The sequence below is a fragment of the Podarcis muralis genome, chromosome 9 (assembly GCF_964188315.1).
Source record: "Podarcis muralis chromosome 9, rPodMur119.hap1.1, whole genome shotgun sequence".
Classification (NCBI taxonomy): domain Eukaryota; kingdom Metazoa; phylum Chordata; class Lepidosauria; order Squamata; family Lacertidae; genus Podarcis; species Podarcis muralis.
Window position 1 is genome coordinate 81,789,792 of NC_135663.1, and position 21,707 is coordinate 81,811,498.

A 21,707-nucleotide genomic window follows, 5' to 3' on the forward strand; every position below is an offset into this window, starting at 1 on the left:
GATGTTTCGAGACTACAACTCCCATCATCCCTGACCCCTGGTCCTGTTAGCTAGGGATAATGGTAGTTGTAGTCCCAAAACATCTGGAGGGCCGAGTTTGCATGTGCCTGGCCTAATACAAGGTCAAATTGGGGGCTCCTTCTAGCCATGACTGTCTACTCTGACTGGCAGCAGTTTCCTAGGGGGCAGGAAGAGAGAGGTTGCTTCTTTTACTGCTACCTGATCCTACCTGAGACCTGCGGGTACAGGGCAGTATGCAAATGTAATTAATTAATTACCGGTAATTTATATTATTAACAACCAGAAATGCTGGGGGACTGAACCTGGGAACTTCTGTGTGCCCGGGGTGCCAACTGGAATAAAATATTGGGGGGGGGGGAGGTAAGCCCCGCCCCACATAATTGATCACAGGACGTGACACACACACACACCATTTGAATGGCAATGTACATCAATTTTGGGGGAGCCCAGCCACCTCAAATATTTTATGGGGGGGCGGGACAAACGGACCTTGCTCCCCAGGCCTTGGCTAAGCCAAAGAGTTTATTCTGAGCCACTGGCTTCTGGGAAGACTTATGAGCAATTCTATTCTGGGAGGGTTTCTTCAAGAATGGAGAAGGAACTATTCTGCATAAGACGCAGAGTAAAGCAGCAGAGCTCTAGGCAAGCTGCCAATGGGGTGTGTCATAGATCTGAATGCTCTCAACACCTCAGAGGTATACAAGAGACAAGTATATCAGGGACTAATGCTCAATGGGTCTCTTTTCCTTGTGTGCTCATCTAGCATGGGGAGAGGAATCTGTGACCCTCCATGTGTTCTTGAACTCAGACTCCCATCATCCCTCACCATTGGACATGCTGACTGGGACTGATGGCAGCTAGACTCCAAGAATAGCTGGAGGGCCACAGATTATCAAACCCTGAGCAGGGATTAAAAAACAACAACCCAACAAACTTGGGCGAGCATTTAAAAATGGGATGTCCCCACCTGCAGTCAGAGGTAGCACTGCCTGAAATGTTATCACTTCGATCGACCACCTCACCTTGCATAGGGCATAGACAGAAAGGTATAAGAGCAGCACCGGAAGCGATGCCCTTTGCTATTCAAGGTGCAGGAGCAGTGCCGCCTTTTTGCATCTGCTTGCAACTCAAGGTCAATCAGAGCCAATCCTAGAGAAGCATTAAAAATAAAAATAAAGCAAGCAAGAGCCAGAAACGAAAGTGGACAGATCAAGAAGTCAAGATTTTGCATTCCAACTATCTATAGGAAATAGTTTTTTTATTATTATTTCAAGTTTTCATAAAAATCCATAATTATTGAAATCAAAGTTACAGAGGAAGTTCGTAACTTTCTTTTTTAAATCAATTGTTGTTTTGAATTCTTGTTGAATTTCCTGTCATTGTTAGGATCGACACTGGAGTCTGTCAGAATAGGTCCTACAAACATGGAAAGTTCTGGAGACGTCAGCAGAACACGCCCCCCCCCCCAAGAGGTCAAGGGGGAAGTGATGCAGGATTGTGGGCCACAGAAGGAGGGTGGGGAGCTGGGTGGAGAGCTGAGAGGTTTGCATGTTTCTTGAACTGGATCTCTTTATTATTAAATCTTTTTTATTAAAAAAAAACCCCCACACACGCCTCTCATTACTGAGTTCCAGCCATTGCTCTCTCTCCCTCTCCCTTCCTCAGATCATTTTCATGTTGAACTTGCGTGGCGCATCCGCGGCAGAGCTGATGCCGGCATCGGATTTGCGCGGGACATACTCTATTTCGATGTTGTGCTTGGTGTTGCCTTTGCCCCGGCTCCAAAGGAAGAGGAGCACCAGGCAGAAGAGGACGACCCCCAGGAAGGAGATGAAGCCCATCGTGGTGGCAATGATGAGGGTCTTGATGTCAAAGGGGAAAGGCACCGTGGCTCGCGTGCTGTTGGCGTCACTCTCGTTGGGCTGGTTGGAGATGAAAGCAAAGGTCTTGTTGGGCTGGTGGGGCCAGTCGGGGGAGTAGCTGCGGACGTGCAGGTGGGCCAGCATGGTGTCATTGCCGCCAGCATTGCTGGCGATGCATAGGTAGGTGCCGTTGTCTTGGATCTGGGCATAGCGCACCTCAAGAGTGCCATCAGGGAAGACGGTGAGCCGCCCATTGGTTTTGGTAGAGATGAGGTGCTTCCTTGGCGAGAGCCACATGATGGTCGGAGGTGGGTCTCCATCCGCACGGCAGATGAACTGGACCGTGTGGCCCTCATCCACAAAGATCTGCTGGGGCTTGCGGTCCCTTATCCGGGACCGGCGGCAGATGAAGTAGTTGGGCAGGAGTGCCTCAGAGAAGTCCTTGAACTCTTTGCCTTGGACAAATTCAGGGGTTGCGCAGGTGGGTTGACGCTTGTTGAAATTGAGCCTCCAACGGCGGCGGAAAATCCAGAGAAGCCGGCAGTCACAAGCCAGAGGGTTGTTGTCTATGATGAGAGTCTCCAGATTCCCCACAGAGTGGAAGGCTGACTCTTCCAAGGTGCTCAGGAGGTTCCCTGAAACATTCAAAATGCGCAAGTAGTTCAGGCCCCGGAAAGCGTACGGTTCCACCATGGTGAGCTGGCCACCAACCAGCTGTATCTCCTGAAGCCTGAGTAGATCGTGAAGCATGGAGCCTTCGATGGTGATGATGGGGTTGTAGGACAGGTTCAGGAACCTGAGATAAACCAAGTGCCTCAAGGAGACGTAAGGGATGGAAGTCAGGTTGCAGTGGGTGATGGACAAGGATGTCAAGTTAAGTCCGTAGAGGCAGTTGGATGTCATGGTATCTAAGTAGGGCCAGTGTGAAATCTCCAGAACCTTGAGTCTGTAGAGCCTCTTAAATGAGTAATCCCTGATGGCGTTGATGTTCAGGTGGCGCAACCGCAGCACAATCAAACCGTGCAAGTGAGAGAGAGCTTCTGTGGGGATGGACGTCAGGTTGCATTTTTCCAAAGTCAGCTGCTCTAAGCTGTTGAGGCCGCTGAAGGCCCGGTGGGAGATGTAGACCAGGTCATTGTCCCCAACCTCCAAAGACTTCAGATTGTACAAGTCCTGGAACATATAATCCAGGAGGATCACAATTTTGTTCTCACTAATGTCCAACTTGGTGAGATTGCTGAGTCCAGTGAACACCCCGAGTGGGATGAGTTTGAGCCTGTTGCTCCTGAGACCCAGAGTCCTGAGGTTGAAAAGGTTATTGAAAGCCCCTGGCTCAATGGCACTGATAATGTTCTCGTTTAACTCCAGCTCCTCCAAGTGAGGAAAATTGGCAAATTCATCCTGGTTGAGAGTCTTGATGCGGTTCTTTCCCAGGTCCAAGAGCTTTGTCTCCGTGGGGATGCCCTCAGGGACAGCCAGGAACCGCTTCCGGTGGCACAGCACCGAGCGCTCCTGGGCAGAACAGTCACAGCGGGGTGGGCAACCTGTGGCAGAGCCTGAGAGGATGGATCCCAACATCAAGATGAGAATGGGCTGCCAGCAGGCCAGGATTGGGCTATACATGCTCAACTCGCCCACCACCATCCTATCTTTCACCTGCAGGCAAGAGAAACAAGAGGAGGTGTTAGAAACAGAATGGACATGAACTCACCAGGTGACATGATACTGTTGATATCTACGAAAAACCTGAGAGAGTTGATGGGGAGGCAATGTTTTAAAAACTCACAACTCCCTGCAGACTGCTAGCAGAGGAGCTAGCTATCCACTGAGCTTGATGGCACATGCAAACAGGCTACACAAAGACACCTCTGCATGCTGTAGGCCTGGACAATGTGCTTGCCCCCTGCAATTGATTCTTAGGCATGTTCTTGGAAGTATTTGGGGGCAATATCTCTAATAGCCATTTGTGGTGTGGAAAAAGATCTTAGCACATTTTGGGGGAAGTGGGGTTTGGGGCCTGAGATCAGTAAGCCTTAGGTGGGCTTGACTTCCCCCTACTCCAAACTACATCAGAAGCAGGTAGAAACTTGACCAATGTCCTCCTGAGGTTCAGTGGCAAGGATCAAACCATCCAATCCCAAACCTCATTTGTGAAGCACCAGCATCTTTTAGGCTATGGAACTAAGGAGGGAGGCAGGGAATCTGCCAGTGCAATTAAGGTTTAGCTGCATGACCATGAGGGGAAGAAGAGTGCTTGAAAGCTGCTGTTAATATCCTTTGCCAGATCAAGGTGATCCTGTGAAACTCATTGGAACGCAAAACCAATGGCAGCAAGGAGGTCGTTTGCTCTCCGCCACACCTGTCTCCTTCCCAAAACTCCCCCAAAGCGGCAGCCCACAAACCTGGCAAGTAGGATTGGGTAATATATGGATATATCTTCCAAAACTGGTTTGAAGTTCACATTGTGATAATTGTTTCATAATATAACTCACCAGCTAGACACTGCAAACCTCACAATATCGCCTACTAAACATTGCAATCTACCACAATGTCTGAAATAATGATGCGACTATACAGAGGCAAACAGGACAATGTCCAGGCAACTGTTACTACTTAGGGGTCTAAAACGGATACATGACAATATTATCAATCATCACACACTCAGTTTTATCAGCAGGCAAGCCAAAATGCACCCAAATGAGACTTTCGGTTTAGGGCTTGGCTGCCAAATGGTGGTATTCAGGACAATCCAAAGTACGGTGAGGAGTCATAGTGAATACAAATAATCTGGGACTGCCAGGCTGCCACAAGCAGCAGAAGCCTGGTGGCGGCAGAATCAACAACCGGGGGAGGGGGGAGCAGTGGCAGCTTGCGAGGCCTTGTTGTGGTGGCAGCAATAGCGGCAGCCTGCAAGGTCTTGTGGCAGTGGCAAAGGCGGTGACAGCCTGGAAGATCTTTTCATAGCGGTGACCATCGTGGCGGCCTGCGAGACCATGCGGTGGCAGCAGGAGATGCTGGCAGAAGCAGAGGCGGCCTGCGAGGCCTTGGTGAGGCAGGCTGCCACAGCTTCTGTCACCGCCTCCCACTACCACCAGGAGGACTTGCAGGCCGCTGCCACTACTATTGCCACCATCTGCTGTCGCCACCGGAAGGCCTCTCAGGATGCCGCTACTGCCGTCACCTCCTGTCACTGCCGTGAGTCACCACAGGCCTCTGCAGCAGTTGCCACGGCATTGTCCTGTTTGCCTCTGCATAGTTCCTCCCTTATCGCAATGTTGAAAACCAGTTATCGCCCAGCCCTACCGGCAAGTGCTGAGGGACTGCTTTGCAGTCTCCTCATATATTAGGATAACAGGCTCCACTAATGAAATCCCCACTACAGAGGGGTTAAGAAAGATATAGAAATATGGAGCAGACTCAAATTATCATTTTGGGGCAGAATAGCCACAATTAAAATGTCGGTCCTCCCCAGAATATTATTTTATTTCCAAAATATCCCAGTAATCAAAGGCACAAAGGTATTTAATTCTTGGAACAAAGTGATTTCTAAATTCATCTGGCAAGGGAGGAAGCCGAGAATAAAATTTAAAATTCTGACTGACGCTAAGGAAAGGGGAGGCTTCGCCCTGCCAGATTTGAAATTATACTATGAGGCCTCGTGCCTATGTTGGGTAAGAACTTGGATTAAACTAGAAGATACGGAAATGTTAGATCTAGAGGGCCACAACAATCGATTTGGGTGGCATGCTTACTTGTGGCATGAAAAGAAGAAGGTGCATAGGGAATTTGTTAAACATATTTTCAGGGGTTCTCTGTTGGAAGTATGGGAAAGGTATAAAGTTGCGTTAGAACCAAAAACACCAAAGTGGCTGTCACCACTAGAAGCCATGTCGGTTACCAGGAAAGATAAGAGTACAAAATGGGCAACTTATGAACATCTGCTAAAGAAGGAGGAAGGAGAATGGAAGTTGAGACCATATGAACAGGTTAAGCCTTTAGTTTACGATTGGCTACACTACCATCAGATAAATGGAATGTTTAAGAAAGATGCTAAGGAGAATGGATATGCGGATAAGAACTCCAGATTCCAAACAGAGATTTTAGATAACAACATAAAAATCCTGTCCAAAATGTATAAGCAACTTTTAGAATGGAACTTAGCTGACGAGGAAGTCAAGGTTGCAATGATCCATTGGGCTAGAGATCTAGGTCGAATTGTTTATTTCGAAGAATGGGACAAACTTTGGAATCAACACCTAAACTTTTCGGCCTGTGTGGTACTCAAAGAGAACCTAATGAAAATGTTCTATCGCTGGTACTTGACCCCAGTTAAACTAGCCAGAATGTATGGATCATGTAACAAATGTTGGAAGTGCAAAGAAAAGGAGGGGTCCTTCTACCATATGTGGTGGGAATGCCAAAAGGTTAAAAAGTTTTGGGAGAGTGTTTATAATGAACTAAAGAAAATATTAAAATATACTTTTGTTGAAAGGCCGGAAGCGTTCCTGCTTGGGATGGTGGGAAGGGAGATAAAGAAAGAAGATTACAGGTTATTCCAATATGCAACTACGGCAGCAAGAGTTCTAATAGCTAAAAATTGGAAATTAGAGGGTCTACCGACACTGGAGGAATGGAGATACAAACTATTGGAATACGCGGAGATGGATAGGCTGTCAGGCAAAATAAGATACATAAAAGATCAGAGATTTGTTAAAGATTGGGAAAGTTTTACGAAATATCTGGAAAACTTAACTGATGATCAGATAACTCTAGTGGGCTTCAAAACTGCTTTGTAACATCTAAGGGTAATGTCAAAAAGGACAGGGGAGAAGGTAAATGACTTACGGCATTACAATCAATGGAATGCAGATATATTGTAATTATCATAATGGACGATTCGTGGTAAGATTGAAGGAAGTCTTCATTTATGTAGTATGTGATGATTTGATTTATTATATTCTGTATTTTGTATTTTGATTTCGTAAACTAATAAAAAGCATTATGGAAAAAAAAAAGAAAAAAAAGAAATCCCCACTACAGAACTGAGATGTGTATGAATGACGGCAGCTCCTAGCTTAGCAGGCAAGAGGAGTTGTGGGCCGTCATCCAAATGGATGACACACACAACCTTCTCCCCTTCCCCCTGAAGCCATTTTTCAACTGCCTTGGAGAAGTTAAGAGCCAATGGACACCTTTAACACAAAAAGGTGGTAGACCAAGCATCCACCAGATGTTCCTCCCATCCTCCATGACCACTGGCCATGCTGGTTGGGGTTGTTGGGAGTTGGAGACCAATAGCATCTGGACTCCAGCTCCAGTCACTCTGGGCGGCTTCCAACACATACGAAAACATAATAAAACACCAAACATTAATAATAACAATCTGATCTGCAATAACAGGCTTCCTCAACCTTGGCCCTCCAGATGTTTTGAGACTACAATTCCCATCATCCCTGACCACTGGTCCTGCTAGCTAGGGATCATGGGAGTTGTAGGCCAAAAACATCTGGAGGGCCAAGGTTGAGGAAGCCTGTGCTAAGACTTCCAGATGGTGCCATGCTGCACTCCATGAGCTGTGGCCATTGCTCTGAATGCTCCACAATGTTATTAACATCAAAATGCCAACCCTGTCCATCCCCCCATTCAATCTGGATTTGCCATTTCTGAGGAAAATCCAGTAAGTAATAAAACAAAACAAAACAAAACACTATGCCCAATTATCCAATTGTGTTAGCAGCAGTCCATTGGCAAATTAAGTGCCTGTCCAGAAGCACACAGGGATCATTTGCTGAAGTGGATTCATCAGCCCCAGGCAATAGCCAGGGATGGTGGCAGTTTGAGTACAACTACCCCTGGAGGCCTTGGCATCCTCATGCCCTCCATACTGCAAAGTAAGGTGGAAGGGTGGCAGTGCTGGAGCTCGAGAGGTCTAGGAGTGGAGCTGCCCTAAGGAGGGACATTCAGCCCTTCCCCTCCATGGACTTTGTTCCTCCTTCAGAGGAGGGGAAGAGTGAAATCATTCTCCCCCCCCCTCACAGTCACGAGGGGCGGGGTTTGCACTCCTGGAAATCCTATCAGCTCTGAGGGCAGCTGTTTCTTACCTGTTCTTTGGTTTGCTGCATTGGCTAAATAAAGCAAGTTCCACCTATATCTTGGAATATATTGATCAATTGTCCCATATTCTGGATTGTGCAGTTTCAGACTGAATGGCTGGTGGGGCTCTTCTGAACATCCCTTTTATTTGTTAACAGCCCTGAAATTACCAGAGGCGCAGAATGCTGCTCATAAACTCTCCAGGAAGCAAGTTAGAATTGTGTGCTGCATCAGGAATTTATTGGCAGAAGTGAAGCAGCAGGACTGCAAATTAAGAGACAGGCCCCTGAGGTCAGTAAGGCTGTGGATATTGCATCTGGGGAGGACAGCATTTATGGGGCCCACTCCTTTGCAGCCAAGATGGCTTGTCTGGGCTTTCTCATTCTGCTCCCGTTTGATAGGAGTTCTGTATTCAAATGGTATTTTACAGATTCAAGCTCAATCTCATGGGAAATGAGCAGCTTTATCAGCTTAAAATAGGATGTAGATCTTTTCCTTCCGAGAAAGAGAGAGAAGACATTCTCAATTCTAAGAAGTAAGCAGTTTGACAAATGCAATGACTTGAGGGATTTTTTGCTAGAAATGTTCTGCATTATGTTTCCAAAGCTAATGTTCAAGGATACCTTAATTTTAAATTATGAAATGTTGTTGTACTGTGGATCACTCTTCTGGCTTCCTTGCTGTTACTAGGCTAGAGTACAAACACACAAATATCCTGCTGGGTCAGGGCAGTGGTCCACTTAGTCCAGCACCCTCTTCTCATAGGGGCTGAACAGATTTCTGTGGGAAATCTGCAAGCAGGACTCGAGCACAAGAGCCCTCTCCCCTCCTGTGGTTTCCAGCAAGCTACGTTCAGAGCAGAGCCACCCTGGCTACTAGCCACCAAGAGTCCTTTCCTCCATGCATTTGTTTAATAGTAATGCACATGCTAAACTCAGCTTCTTGGAGTCACCGATTTCGCACATGCTACTCATGCACTGCTCCCAGAAAGAGGCAAGTCCATTTGAAAGGCAAATGAGCCAGGAGAGAGCTGAGCCACCAAGAATCCCTGCCAAGGGACGGCACTGCATCTGATACATAAAGTTATTTGGGAGAAGTTATGTCTCTGTCAAAGCGGCCTTTCCTTCTCCGCCATAAACAAGCCCCCCCCCCCCCGCCTTGCCAGAGGGATGCTGAAACCTCCTGTCACATTGCTTCTGGTGCCTCCATCTTCTTTTCTTTTTTAAATGTTGCCCCAGCTGTTACAAAGGATTGCATCTGTTAATATCACACATTATGACGCTTCCACTCATCACCTCCACTGGCTGTGTTTATCTCTGTTGTTATGCAGATGCTCAGCGTTTGCTTTGGCTAATGCTATTTACAGCTGCTTCTGAATATATGCCACACATTACTTTCAGTGGTTAGGAGATACATCTTTGCATTACTCCTGTGCATTACTCTCCTCCCCTACCCCAGTACTATTTATGGCTCTTGGATACACCCTAAACATTGCTTTCATAGCTTCTGCTTATAAGTGTCATTTTGCAGAAATGTATGCACTTAACTTCCCTTCCCTTCCTTGAAAATTATTCAGACATTTTTGTAAGTTGCAAGGTTGGGAAGTGATGGGTGAACCACAAATCTGTCCGTTTTCCAACCCCCTGCTAAACCCAAGGTCTTGTGAACCAGGCCTGTCCTCACCATTGCAGACTAAGGAGTTAATTATGGTTTTACTTTGCTGAATTCCTTCTTCACAGGGTCAGTCCCAAACTGGATCTTGCTTCTCCACAACTCCCTTGGCAGTGCTCTTTGTGGTCAAGAGCTGAGGAAGTTGCTCTTCCAAGGGACATGCAGAAACCACACACACTTTGTGTTGCATGCCAGTCTTACAGCAAGAAATTTGGTCAATGCTTAAACTTTTACCAAATCCAGAGGTGAATGTCAGAAAATTCTGATGAGTAAATTTGAGAGCCAGCTGGGTGCTTTCCGTAGATGTCCAAGTGCCAGGCCAGACTCAGAGGGTGGCAAGGCTAAGCAGGGCTAAGAAAAAACTTTCTGACTCAACAATGCAATTGTTCTAATTTTGCATGGAGCATCCTAGAAGGCCAGTTAAGGCTATCAATGTCTGGATAAGGCTAAGTCACCCAAACCCTCTCTCAAATGAGAGATATGGGTAAGGCTGTGACCATGGCTAGTAACCCAGTGGCCATGTCCTCCCTCCTCTGAATACCAGCTGGTGGGATGCCCAAGTGGCTGAGTTGCTGTTGCTCTTGGGCTTTGCTTGTGGGCTTCCCATCCACACCTGGTGGGTCCCTGTGAGAGCAGGAGGCTGGAATCGGTGGTCCAGCAGGGCTCTTCTTATGTTCAGTGGCAGGCGTGTGGGAATTATATCTTTGTGTTAGTGATGTTGCTGCAATTCATAGAGCTCTCTGGCTTGCTATATTAATTTGCCCAGGCTTAAACGCTGGGCTCTGCTAAGAGTCAAGCCCCATTTCCCCAGAAGGACTCTGGCCCAGAATATTCCACCAGATTCTGAGCATGTGCACTCAGCGCTCAGCAGATCTAGTGGTCAAAGATCTAGATCACTCTTGAGATCAGGGTGGGGGCAGACTTTGGTGGTGGTTTTTAAAAATAGAATGCCAGCATCTCCCCAACCCAAGCCGGGTGCAAAAGAAATAAAGAACAAGAATCAAGAAATAAAGAACAAGAAATAGCTCAGTGTTAGGGCATCTGCTTTGTGTGCAAAAGGTCCCAGGTTCCATCCCCTGCATCTTCAGGCAGGGCTGGAAGAGTTCCTTGCCTGAAACCTTGGAGAACTACTGCCGGTCAGTGTACATTGAAGGAGCTAGATGCACCAAAGGTCTGATTCAGTATAAAGCAGCTTCCTGTGTTCCTAGGGTGCCTCTGAGCCTAGGAATTTGTTTTCAGTAGCAAAACTGAGCTGAGCTTGCAGTCATTGCACACAAAAAGTCTGTGCTTGGGTATATAGAATCATAGAGTTGGAATAGACCACAAGGGCCATCGAGTCCAACCCCCTGCCAAGCAGGATATATATATATATCAGTTTATTACAGTCATAGACCAGCAGTCAGAGAATATAATATTAAGTGGATAAAAAACAAAACTGATAATTAAAACAGATAAAAAAACTAAAAACAAATTAAAAACATTCAGTAAAACAGACAATTAAAACAATGTACAACAATGAATTTAGACACACTGTGCAACAATAAACTATCCCAGGGAGTTGACTCAGAGTCACCCATGGAACCGGGTTTGGGGATTTTCATACCGGACTATTTTGAGTTGGGCAATGGTCTGCACCTACAGATTTGCACACAGAATCTGGCGACCATCCAGGTCTTCTTCTGGTCTTTGCCTAACAGCAAAAGGTCAAATTTTTGCTTTTGCGGGAGGTCGGGGAGCCTCACCAGCAGGGGATCAATGAACTTACTGCGTGCCTCTTCGTAAAAGGGACATTTAAAGAATAAGTGTTCTGGGCTTCCTATCTCTCCCAATGGACAGCTGCAAAGTCTCTGGGCATAGGGGACTTTTCTAAAGGCTCCATCCAGGACCGGAGAGGGAAGAGCAAGTGTACTTCTGGCAAGTGTAAAGGCCCTTCTTGCATTTCTAGATACGAGAAAGGAGAGATATGCTGCCGGTGCGGCTATGTATCTCTCAATTTCTCCAATTTTATAGTGTAGCCTTACTGGAGTTCACCAATTGGGTCTGCGTTGCTCCGGGGCAGGAGGAAGGAAGTCAAACGACACCTGAGGTTGATTCAAAGAAAGAGTTTATTCTGCTCTCCGGATAGCAGAAGGCACTTGCGTGATCAAGTCCACAGCAAGTCCAAAGAAATGACAGGTTTCATGCAGTTTATATATCCTCCAGGCACCCTCTCATTCCTCCCCTAGGAGCCCAACCACGTCGGCCTACGTACGCAGGTTGACATCACATATGTTCCTGCTCTGGTACTCTCAGCCATAAAAGGATCTTCTTTCCTGTACTTCTGACCATAAAAGGATCTTCCTCTTCCTACTCTTATCTGGGACGAGGTCACCATCTCCGGGAACACGCTTTTGGTGTTTTCCCCAGACATCGGTCTTGCGCGTATTTTGTGGTCAGCACATAAGATAAAGTTCTGACGTGTTTTCTTTGTTCCCCTAGAGAGCCAAGGCCATCCCTTGCCGTGACTGATAAAGGAGAGAGCTTGTTTATGTTTTTGCTCAACAGCTCAAGTTTTACGCATTTAAAAGTGCTCTCTTTTGAAAGAACAAAAAGGGGGGGGTGAGTCAGTTTTAAACTTACTACACAGAAACCCATTCCTTCAATAGTCGGGGCACCTTCTGTGCTTGGGTAGTTTTCTCCATTTTAGCATCCTAATAATGTTGTTGTTGCTGCTGCTGCTGCTGAGGCTAAACCACTGGAAGTGTGAAACCTTTGCTGATCTATTGCTGGTTGCTCAGCAGATCTACAGTGGTGCCTCACAAGACGAAATTAATTTGTTCCGCAAGTTTTTTCTTCTTGCGAGTTTTTCGTCTTGCGAAGCACGGTTTCCCATAGGAATGCATTGAAAATCAATTAATGCGTTCCTATGGAGACCGCTTGCCAGGCTGGCGGTGCGGAGAAGGGCTTTTCTCCCCACCGCAAGCCTTCAGGACAGGTACGGGAACAGAGGGGAAGGCGCGCAGCGCTTCTCCTCTGTTCCCGGGGCTTGCGGTGGGAGGAGGGTTTTTCCTCCCCACCGCCAACATTCAGAACAGCATTCTGAATGTTGGCGGTGGGAAGGAAAACCCTCCTCCCACCGCAAGTCTTCAGGACAGCCATCCGAAGGCTGGCGCGGGAGAAGGTCTCTCCGCCCCGCCGCCAGCCTTCGGAGGAGCCATCCGAAGGCTGGCGGCGGGAGGAGGTCTCTCCTGTCTCTTGCGAGGCGTTCGCCTTGCGGGGCACCACTGTAGCAGGATATCCCAATCCATCTTCTGTGTTAGCCTTTACTCTTAAGGACCTATGTGAACTGCAAAACCAGCTGTTTCACAGGCACAGAAACAGAATTTATTAATACAAACCACATGCTTTTGATTAAAATTTAACAGATGTTCTGTGACCAGGCCATACTGCAGACTACGTTACCAAGCCAAGGATGAATGTTTTCCAAGCCGTTTCCAAACTCCCAAGTGAGAAGCATTTGCTCCTGAATCATTCACACATCCCACTTCTTTCTGGCTCATTGATCACTGAGGAACTCCAAAATCATGGAACTGCCCAAATATTAACCTCCTACAGGTGTTTACTGCGCTAGGGATGTAAACATCAAATCATACTTCCTACCACAAACGAAGTCACTTTTCCCATTGGTCCTCTAAAGAATTGCCATTAAATGTCAACATTCACCACATTTCCAACACTATGACACAATACAACTCTTCCAGCATTGAAGGGGGTTGGGCTAGATGACTCTTGGGGTCCCTCCCAACTCCACAATTCTAACTAGCTTTCACCATGTCGTTCTTTTCTTCTCTTATGGATTATTGAAAAGTTTTTAAGACATTTACAACAGAAGTATCTCCTCCTTTAAGGAATAAAAATATCGCTTTTTCATGAAAGGTCAGAAGACCTCAAACAGTTGCAACACCTGAGCAACAGCTTAGGAACCGCAGGCTTGCTTGGAGGCTTCTCTTTGCTGGCTTGGGGTTAGAACACCTGGAAACATGGCAGCTTGCTGTTAGGCTGTGCTTTATCTAGACACCTCAGCATGCTTTGGCAGGGGAGAACTTGCATACACCTAGGGGGTGGTCGAGATGTGGTTTTATCACTTCACTTCAGCATGTTTCAGCAGGGTAGGACTCTGGTACGCCTAAGAGGGTGGCAGGAAGTGGCTCTATCACTTGAGTAAATGTGTGAAAGCATAGGAACACGCTTCCTTATTTGGGTAAATGTAATTAAGAGTGATGGTCCCTGGATTTAGCGGAATGGGAGATGTCAACAGGGGAGGAGAGTTTAATATTTTAATTAGGTGGTCATGATAGGCTGTAACCCCTGCACACCCCCAGCCAATGGGGGACAGGGGAGGGACCTTTTTGCTCAAGGGATGGTGATATAAACTTGTGTTTTTTTGAAATTGGGTGTGCCTGCTTTTGGGACACCCGATTCTTGCAAGAAACATTCATGTAATCAATAAAACTTTTTGTTGCTTCACCGATTTTGCTCAGATTTTATTTTGAGTGTCTCAGGACCCCAGGCGTTTTTATATCTCACTCCCTTTCCCCCGCTTGGTGATACAAGAAATGCACCTCCTGGAAGTAGACTGACCACAATGCCCCATGGCATTAGCCTCCATCTGATGGTAGATGATTGGCCACTGGGTATGCTGACTGGGGATGATGGGAGTTGGAGTCCCACAATTCCTGGAAGGCCACAGGTTCTCGGTCCCTGCATGAAAGTTATATACTGATCAAACTAGGATTATAACTCATTCATATACTGGTTGGCTGACACTTGCATTTCCCTCTCCAACCAAGGTTTAAATTGGGAGCCATCTGTGAGAAACTTTTTTCTCCTATGCTACAGGTCTCATGCCTTTCTAAGGAGGCCTCTCCATTTAAGAGCCACTCCCATAGTTAAACCAAGCCAACACGCTTCTGAGTTGGGGGGAACCAACTGATCGCCCATCACAGGCAGAGGAAGAGGCGTGCGGGGGGAGCGCACTGCCCCTGGCAGTGCAACCCCGGCAGGGTGCCATCACGGCTGCCCCCCTGCCCGTGCTGGGCACCATGCCCCTACGGGCAGCACGCCATGCCCCCGGGACGTGCGTCAGCCCCGCCCCGCCTGCTCTCCGCCCCCCAGTGCCGGAGCATAAAGCTCCGCCACTGTCGCCCATGAGATGCAGCTGGGAGAGCCAGAAAACCCTCCAAAGGCTTCACCGGCTTTCCTGCAAGCAGCTGAATCAACATCTCACTTGGCTTAATCCTCTCGAGCAACATATGGGGTGCAGCAACCAGCAACCTCTCACCTACTTCTCATCCCAAAGGAGCAAGAGGAAAATCTGTTTCAGTTTAACACCTTCTGTTCTTGTGATATTCACTGGGGACATTTATTTTCCAGATAAGAGGGTATTACTTTGCACAAACCTAATTAAACTTCTTTTGCTTTCGAAAAGGGAAAAGAACAAACAGACACCTTCTTGGAATTAGCCAAGACAAAGAAAAAGATCATCCCAGACAATTAATAAATGTGCCTGTAATTGTGACTACAATCTCTACAGCAGGTAGGACTCTAGCATCTTTAAGGCCTTGTTTTGCCATGGCTGGGAATGGGGAAGAAAGTCAATTCAGATTGCATTTAAAGGCAAAGTTACCTAATTCACACTTTCTGAAACAATCTTGGAACGGAAACTTGGCCATTGTTCAAAATTTGCACTTCTCCAAATTTTCATTGCAGTTTTCCAGCCAAGTTGTGTGTTCCAAATAGCTTGTATACAAGGGCGAAGTGTGCAAATACAGGCACATATTAGTGCAAGTATCATGCACAAATGCATTACGTCAGGGGAAATTGCTTTGCAAATTTATTTCATAAAATTTATACATTGCTTGAGTTTTTAAAAACTCTCAAAGCAATTTACACAAAGAATAAAACAATAAAATTATCAATAACAACTGTTTAAAACAACTGTTTTGAACATTAAAAAAAAATAAAGAAAATCAGCAATAAACTGACAGCAGATCATCACCCACATCCACATTCTACATGTCTGGGTGGGCTTGTTTAAGAAAAAATGTTTTTAGCAGGCTTCAGAAAGAGTACAGCAAAAGAGCCTGCCTGAACTCAATAGGCAGGGCGTTCCAAAGTGTTCCGGAGGTCTGTTCTTAACCTGAAACTGTTCTTAACCTGAAGCACCACTTTAGCTAATGGGGCCTCCCGCTGCCATGCAATTTCTGTTCTCATCCTGAAGCAAAGTTTTATTTTAAAAAAAATAATTTTTATTGAATGATTTTATGTTACAAAAAAAATTACAACCATACTACCACTAAAGATGATTGAGAAATAAAAATTACATGCATCAATATTTAGTTTATTTGTTATCTACCGTCTTATTTCCTCCCAAACATTCCATACAAAAACACACATATGTACAGACACACACACACATACACACGTGATAATAGTGAAAGTAAATATTTTCCCCCTTTTATCTTAAAAAATATTTTCTTCAGCTTTGACTTCCTGTCAAGTCCCTTTGCATATATTTTATCTTACAATCGAATGTACACAAAACAATAAGCCTTTCTATATAAATTTTCCAATACATTCTGAAAACATAATAAATCCTTAATTGTTGTCCACCTCCTTTTAGTTCCTTTATCACTCGAATGCTAGCACCGAGTCAAAACTATTATAGTATTTTTGAACATATCTTCCATAACCATTCCATTTTTCCGCAGATTTTTGCTTTGAGTTTCCTCTGAGTTTGCTAGTCAATTGAGCCGTCTCCACCAATTCCTGTAACTTGATTTGCCAATCTGTTATTTTTGGAGCCTCATGATCTTTCCATCCCTTGGCCACAAGTATTCGAGCCGCTGCAGTTGCATACAAGAATACCTCTCTTAGATGTTTTGGGATCTCTTTATCTAAAATACTTAATAGAAATGCCTCCGGTTTTTTAGTAAAAGTTATCCCCATCATCTTTTTTAATTCATCATATATTCCCACCCCCCAATCTTAATCTTTTCACATGTCCACCACACGTCACCGTTATTTCCTCCACATCTCCAACAAGCATTCGCCAAATTTTTATACATTCTTGATAACCTGGAAGGGGTAAGTTAGGTGAAGCAAAGTTCTTAACCCGAGGTACTATTTCTGGGTTAGCGGAGTCTGTAACCTGAAGTGTATGTAACCCAAGGTACCACTGTATGGAGAATCCACAATAAAAGGAAGGATTTCCATGAGGACTAGAAAAATTAAAATTGGCAAACTGATGCTGAAATGGAGAGGCCTGAATGTAAAACTGTAAAAACAAGAAGGCGAACTTGACATATCTGCCCCTCCCTGGCCACAGCAGATGTAAAATGCTAACATGCTTAGTGGCACTGCAGCTCAGGCCCCACACCTGCAAAACCTCTGCTATTGTTCTCTCTGTTATTCTCCTTTGGAATCCCAGTCACTGTACTTGTGATCTTGCTGAGAAAGCATTGAGGAAGAAGGAGAGAGAAGCAGAAGCATCGCTGGCAAAAGAAAACACAGTCTAAGGGGTCTAATTAGGCTGAGACTGGAGAGGCTACACCTCATTATATCCATGAACATCCTGCCTTATTTGGATGAGTTTGGGAGCTGACAATTCCATGTACATCCTTGTGGTAAAGAGCTGGGCATCAAATGGATATTAGACAAAAGAAGCAGAGAAGCCACTCGACTCCAGCCTCCGCCTCTTGATACTACAAGGCTTGTGTTTTCAGATGATTCATCTGAGGAATGCCAGATTCTCGCAAAAATAACACAGCCTTATGAGGAACAGTTGAGAGAGCTGGGCCTGTTTAGCCTGGAAAAGAGGAGGCTGGGAAAAGATATGATAGCCACCTTCAAATATCTAAAGGCTGTCACATGGAAGAGGGGGAAAACTTTTTTCTCCTGCTCTGGAGGGTAAAGGACTCAAACCAACGGCTTCAAGTTACAAGACCAAGAGAGGATCCAACAGTCAAGAAGGCGGTTTCTGTATGTACTAGGGAAGTGTGGGGCAGAAGGGGCAATGTCAACCTGGGAAGGTAGCTCATTTAGGAGAAGGTAAACACTGATCCTAAACCTCCACTGCCTTGCAGGACATCATTGGGGAAAGAAAAGACGAAGAAGTAAACCCTAGACAAATCCAGACTGGAGTCCCTAAGGTGGTTGGATGGCACCTTGCACACCTCCTTCCGACAACACCTGCAGCCAAGCTGGTGCTAAACTTATTGATCTGCTCTCTTTTGGACCCCCTCAGTGAGTCTGAGAGGGGTCTCTTTTCATCTGGGCAGCCCAGGATCTCAATCCACACTGTCCACACTTGCGCTTCAGGGAGGTCACTTTGGATTCATCCCCATTGTCTCTCAAGACAGATGGATGTCAACAGCTTTGAGGAGAACTTAGTTGTAGAGAATCCCCTGTGTCTTAGCCCACACAGTTTGATTTAAAACTGCCTGGGCAAAGGTAAACATATGACCTGGTGTCATTGTGATGTCAGGTGACTGAGAGGTGGGCAGCCTCACTCAGTTGCCCAAATGGCCTGTTGGGATTGGGTGCCAGAACCAATTCCCCCTCCCTTGGGCTAGACAGAACAATGGTCTGACTCAATGTCCAGTAGTTTCCTTTGTGTGCAAAGGACAAACTCTCCCAATAATTACTCCAAGTTTCTCTTTAGACAAAATTTCTGCAGCTACTCTGTTTGTGAGTAGTGTCGTTAGATGATCCTGACTCACATCAGGGGATTAAATTAAGTGGCCTTTTGATCTTTCTGACCCTGATTTTATAAATCTAATGACTTTTGTTTCTCCTTCCCCCTGACAATAGCAAACCATCTTTGTTCCATCTTTCCCTTCAGTGTGTGAAAGCCATTACCTTCCTCTTCTCCCTTCTTAATCTTCATTTCCCAAAGCTCAACATACACATTTCTTCCTGCTTCTCCTGACTTGTCACCATCCCTTCCAGATGCTTTATTGTCTGTGTTGCTCTTCCCTGATAAGTTCAGCGTCATTAATATATTTGAATATATTTATCCTCATAAAGTATTCGGAAGGGAGGGAAGTGCCATTATCCCTATTTTCTTTTATTACAGCATGCTTCATTTATCTGGAGATGCTCAGAAGCAACATCTAAAAACAACAACAACACACAACACACAACACCATTTGGATAATGAGATGTTTGGATAAACAGGAGCACTATTTACAAAGGACTGCATTTGCAAGAGCTAAAGAGACAGTGGTGGATATTTCATAAGGAGCACTGAATGTGGGCAGTGTTCAATGTTCCCACATGACCAAAACACACACACACAACAACAACAACCCTGCCCTTGGAAAGCTAGCAGGTCAGGAAGAAGCCTAGGCTAGAACTCTTCTCTCTGACTTGGGTTGGCATGCTTGTCAACTGACAGTCAAGGATGACATCTGGGCTGTCTCAAACAGGCTATGTGACCAAATCAGGAAAAGGCCCTGCCCACAGAAAGCTAGCAGGTCAGAAACAAGGCTAGGTTCACATTCTTCTCCCTGAACTTGGTTGGCACAATGGTCAACTGACCTGTCAATAATTATGATATCACTTTTAAACAAAAAGGCTTCTAAAGCAGCAAACAGCAAGTTAAGCAGGGTACATTCAAACGGCATAAAGGAAGGGCCACATTCTCTCATGGGCAACTTTGGAAAGGCCAGATCAGAGGACAAGGGAGCAAGAGCTCTGACTCTTTCCTTTGCACTGGAAGCTTCATTCGAGATGTTTCTGCGCAAACCTCTCTCCATCCAGGCAAGCAAGTGGCATTTTCACCACTCGTAGAATTGGAGAATCGTAGAGTTGGAAGGGACCCCAAGAGTCATCTAGCCCAACCCCCTGCAATGCAGGAATCTCAGGTGGCCAGGCAACCTCTGCTCAAAAGCCCCCAGAGCAAGAGAAAACAAGCTTGCTCCATCTTCTGCGTGGAAGCCCTTTAAGGTGACCAGATTTTTTCCAATGAATCTGGGGACACTTTAAATAAATAAACAAATAGTGTGTGTGTGTGTGTGCGCACACACGCACATAAAGTTATTAAAAAAATTTAAGAAGTAATATCTTCTCTTCTGGGATGCAGGTGGCGCTGTGGGTTATACCACTGTGCCACTTGGGCTTGCCAATTGGAAGGTTGGTGGTTCAAATCCCCACGATGGGGTGAGCTGGGGGGAGCTGTTGTTAGGTACCAGCTCCTGCCAACCTAGCAGTTCGAAAGCATGCAGTGCAACTAGATAAATACTGTAGGTACCTCTGTAATGGAGGTACCTCAACAAGAGCAGCCACAACTTAAAAGAACATAAGGCTTCTATGCTCCCTTTACACCTATTGTGACACAGAAGGTACCCCCCCCAAGCCCCATCCCAGCAATCTCTCCCTTTTTATCAAAGGGAAGGGGAGGGAGGCAAGCAAGCAGAGGTAGCCTCTTTTTATTTTTTTAAAGGTTCATTTTAATTTTTTGAAGGTTCATTTTTCAATAAGAAGGGAACAGGAAAGCTGTTTAGGGGGAACCAACATAAACATCCCCAAAATAAACATAAAACATTCCTCCCCTTTTATTTTTTGCTAGTGGGGGTGGGTGCAAGAGTAGAAAAATGAAGCAGCAGCACATAATGATGTATAGGGTTGGGGAACCAAATGTGTGAAAAGACAAAGGGAGAATTGGGAAGAGTTTATGGGTAAGGAGGAAAAAATGGGGAGACAGACAATAACACAGAGAGAAGGGAGGGAGGGAAGGCAGTCCAATGTAGCTCACAACATGCAGAAAGCAGCAAAAGGCAACCCCCCCCCCCCAACTTTGAAGCAACAGCCTCTGTCTGGGAGAGCGAAGGGAAGGCTCAAGGCAGCATCCTGCTTTCTGCCGGCTTGGTAGCTCACAAGCAGGCAGAATGCAGCAAAGGGGGCTTTAAAGGCATGAAAAAGTGCTCCTTCTTCCTCATGAGCAAGCAGGACAGAGTAGTTGCAGAGATGTCATGCAAGGAGGATTCTTCCCTGCCCCTCAGCAGCCTTGTGTCTCCGGCTCAAGCAAGCAAGCAGGAGGAGCAGGGCTGTTTGCGGAGCTGACGGTGAGGGAGGTTTTGGCGGAAGAGTTGCAGCAAAGTCCAGCTGCACCTCCGGCTCCCGAGGAGACCCTCTCTGGAGCTGTAGCGGATGATTGCTTCGGGCTATGGGGAGGGTCTGGAAGTCCCCAGGCATATGATTAATCTGGGGACATTACATTAAATCCAGGGACATTCTGGGGGTGGATTTTGTCTGGGGACAGATTGGTAAATCCGGGGGCTGTCCCCGAGAACCGGGGATGTCTGGTAACCATACTTTAGACCCAATCGGGCCAGGCAAAAGCACTGAAGGGAGGTGGGGCGTGAGTGACCTGTGTGGCACGGGAAAGCGCATGGCCTGGGGAGAACCGGGAGGGCCACATGACCCCTGGGCCTGAACTTCCCCTCCCCTGTCACAAATCAATCAGCAAGCGAAATAATGTAAGACAGCAACATCACAACATAGGGAGGGCAAGGAAAAAATCTTCCCAAGCCGGTGGACTACTGACCTCCTTCTTTGGAGGTCTTTAAGCAGAGGCTTGACAACCATATGTCAGGAGTGCTCTGATGGTGTTTCCTGCTTGGCAGGGGGTTGGACTCGATGGCCCTTGTGGTCTCTTCCAACTCTATGATTCTATGATTCTAATGAGCTCCAGGTGGCATGCAGGGTATTGATCCTCCTATTCCCCTTAAGCTGACAGAAAAGAATCCCAGGTCAGCCAGCAAGCATCATGGCTGAATGGGAAGTTGAACCTGGGTCTCTGGAGTCTGACACTTTAGTTGCTTCATCAGAGCTAGACAACCTGGTCCTCTCTCGATGCTGTTGGACTCCCAGCTCCCATCCTCCCTGACCACTGACCATAGTTGCTGGGGCTGGTGAGAGTTAGAGGCCAGCAGCATCTCTCCCTGTGCTACATAGAATCAAAGAGCTTGAAGGCACCTCGGAAAACTATTCTAATCCTGGGCTCAATGCAAGATACGC

At 46.2% G+C, this 21,707-nt stretch overlaps 1 protein-coding gene across 6 annotated transcripts in view; it reads right to left on the minus strand.

Annotated features, from left to right (window-relative positions):
• Window positions 1-1,244: 1,244 nt before the first annotated feature.
• The window catches only part of LINGO1 (leucine rich repeat and Ig domain containing 1), a 694,970-nt gene continuing 674,507 nt past the window's right edge, over window positions 1,245-21,707 (minus strand). For all 6 annotated transcript variants that reach the window (XM_077934575.1, XM_077934576.1, XM_028744871.2 and 3 more), the window contains one exon: window positions 1,245-3,539. In XM_077934575.1, the coding sequence (XP_077790701.1) occupies window positions 1,683-3,527 (1,845 nt within the window). In that variant the 5' untranslated portion in view covers window positions 3,528-3,539 and the 3' untranslated portion in view covers window positions 1,245-1,682. The remainder of the gene's footprint in view (window positions 3,540-21,707) is intronic.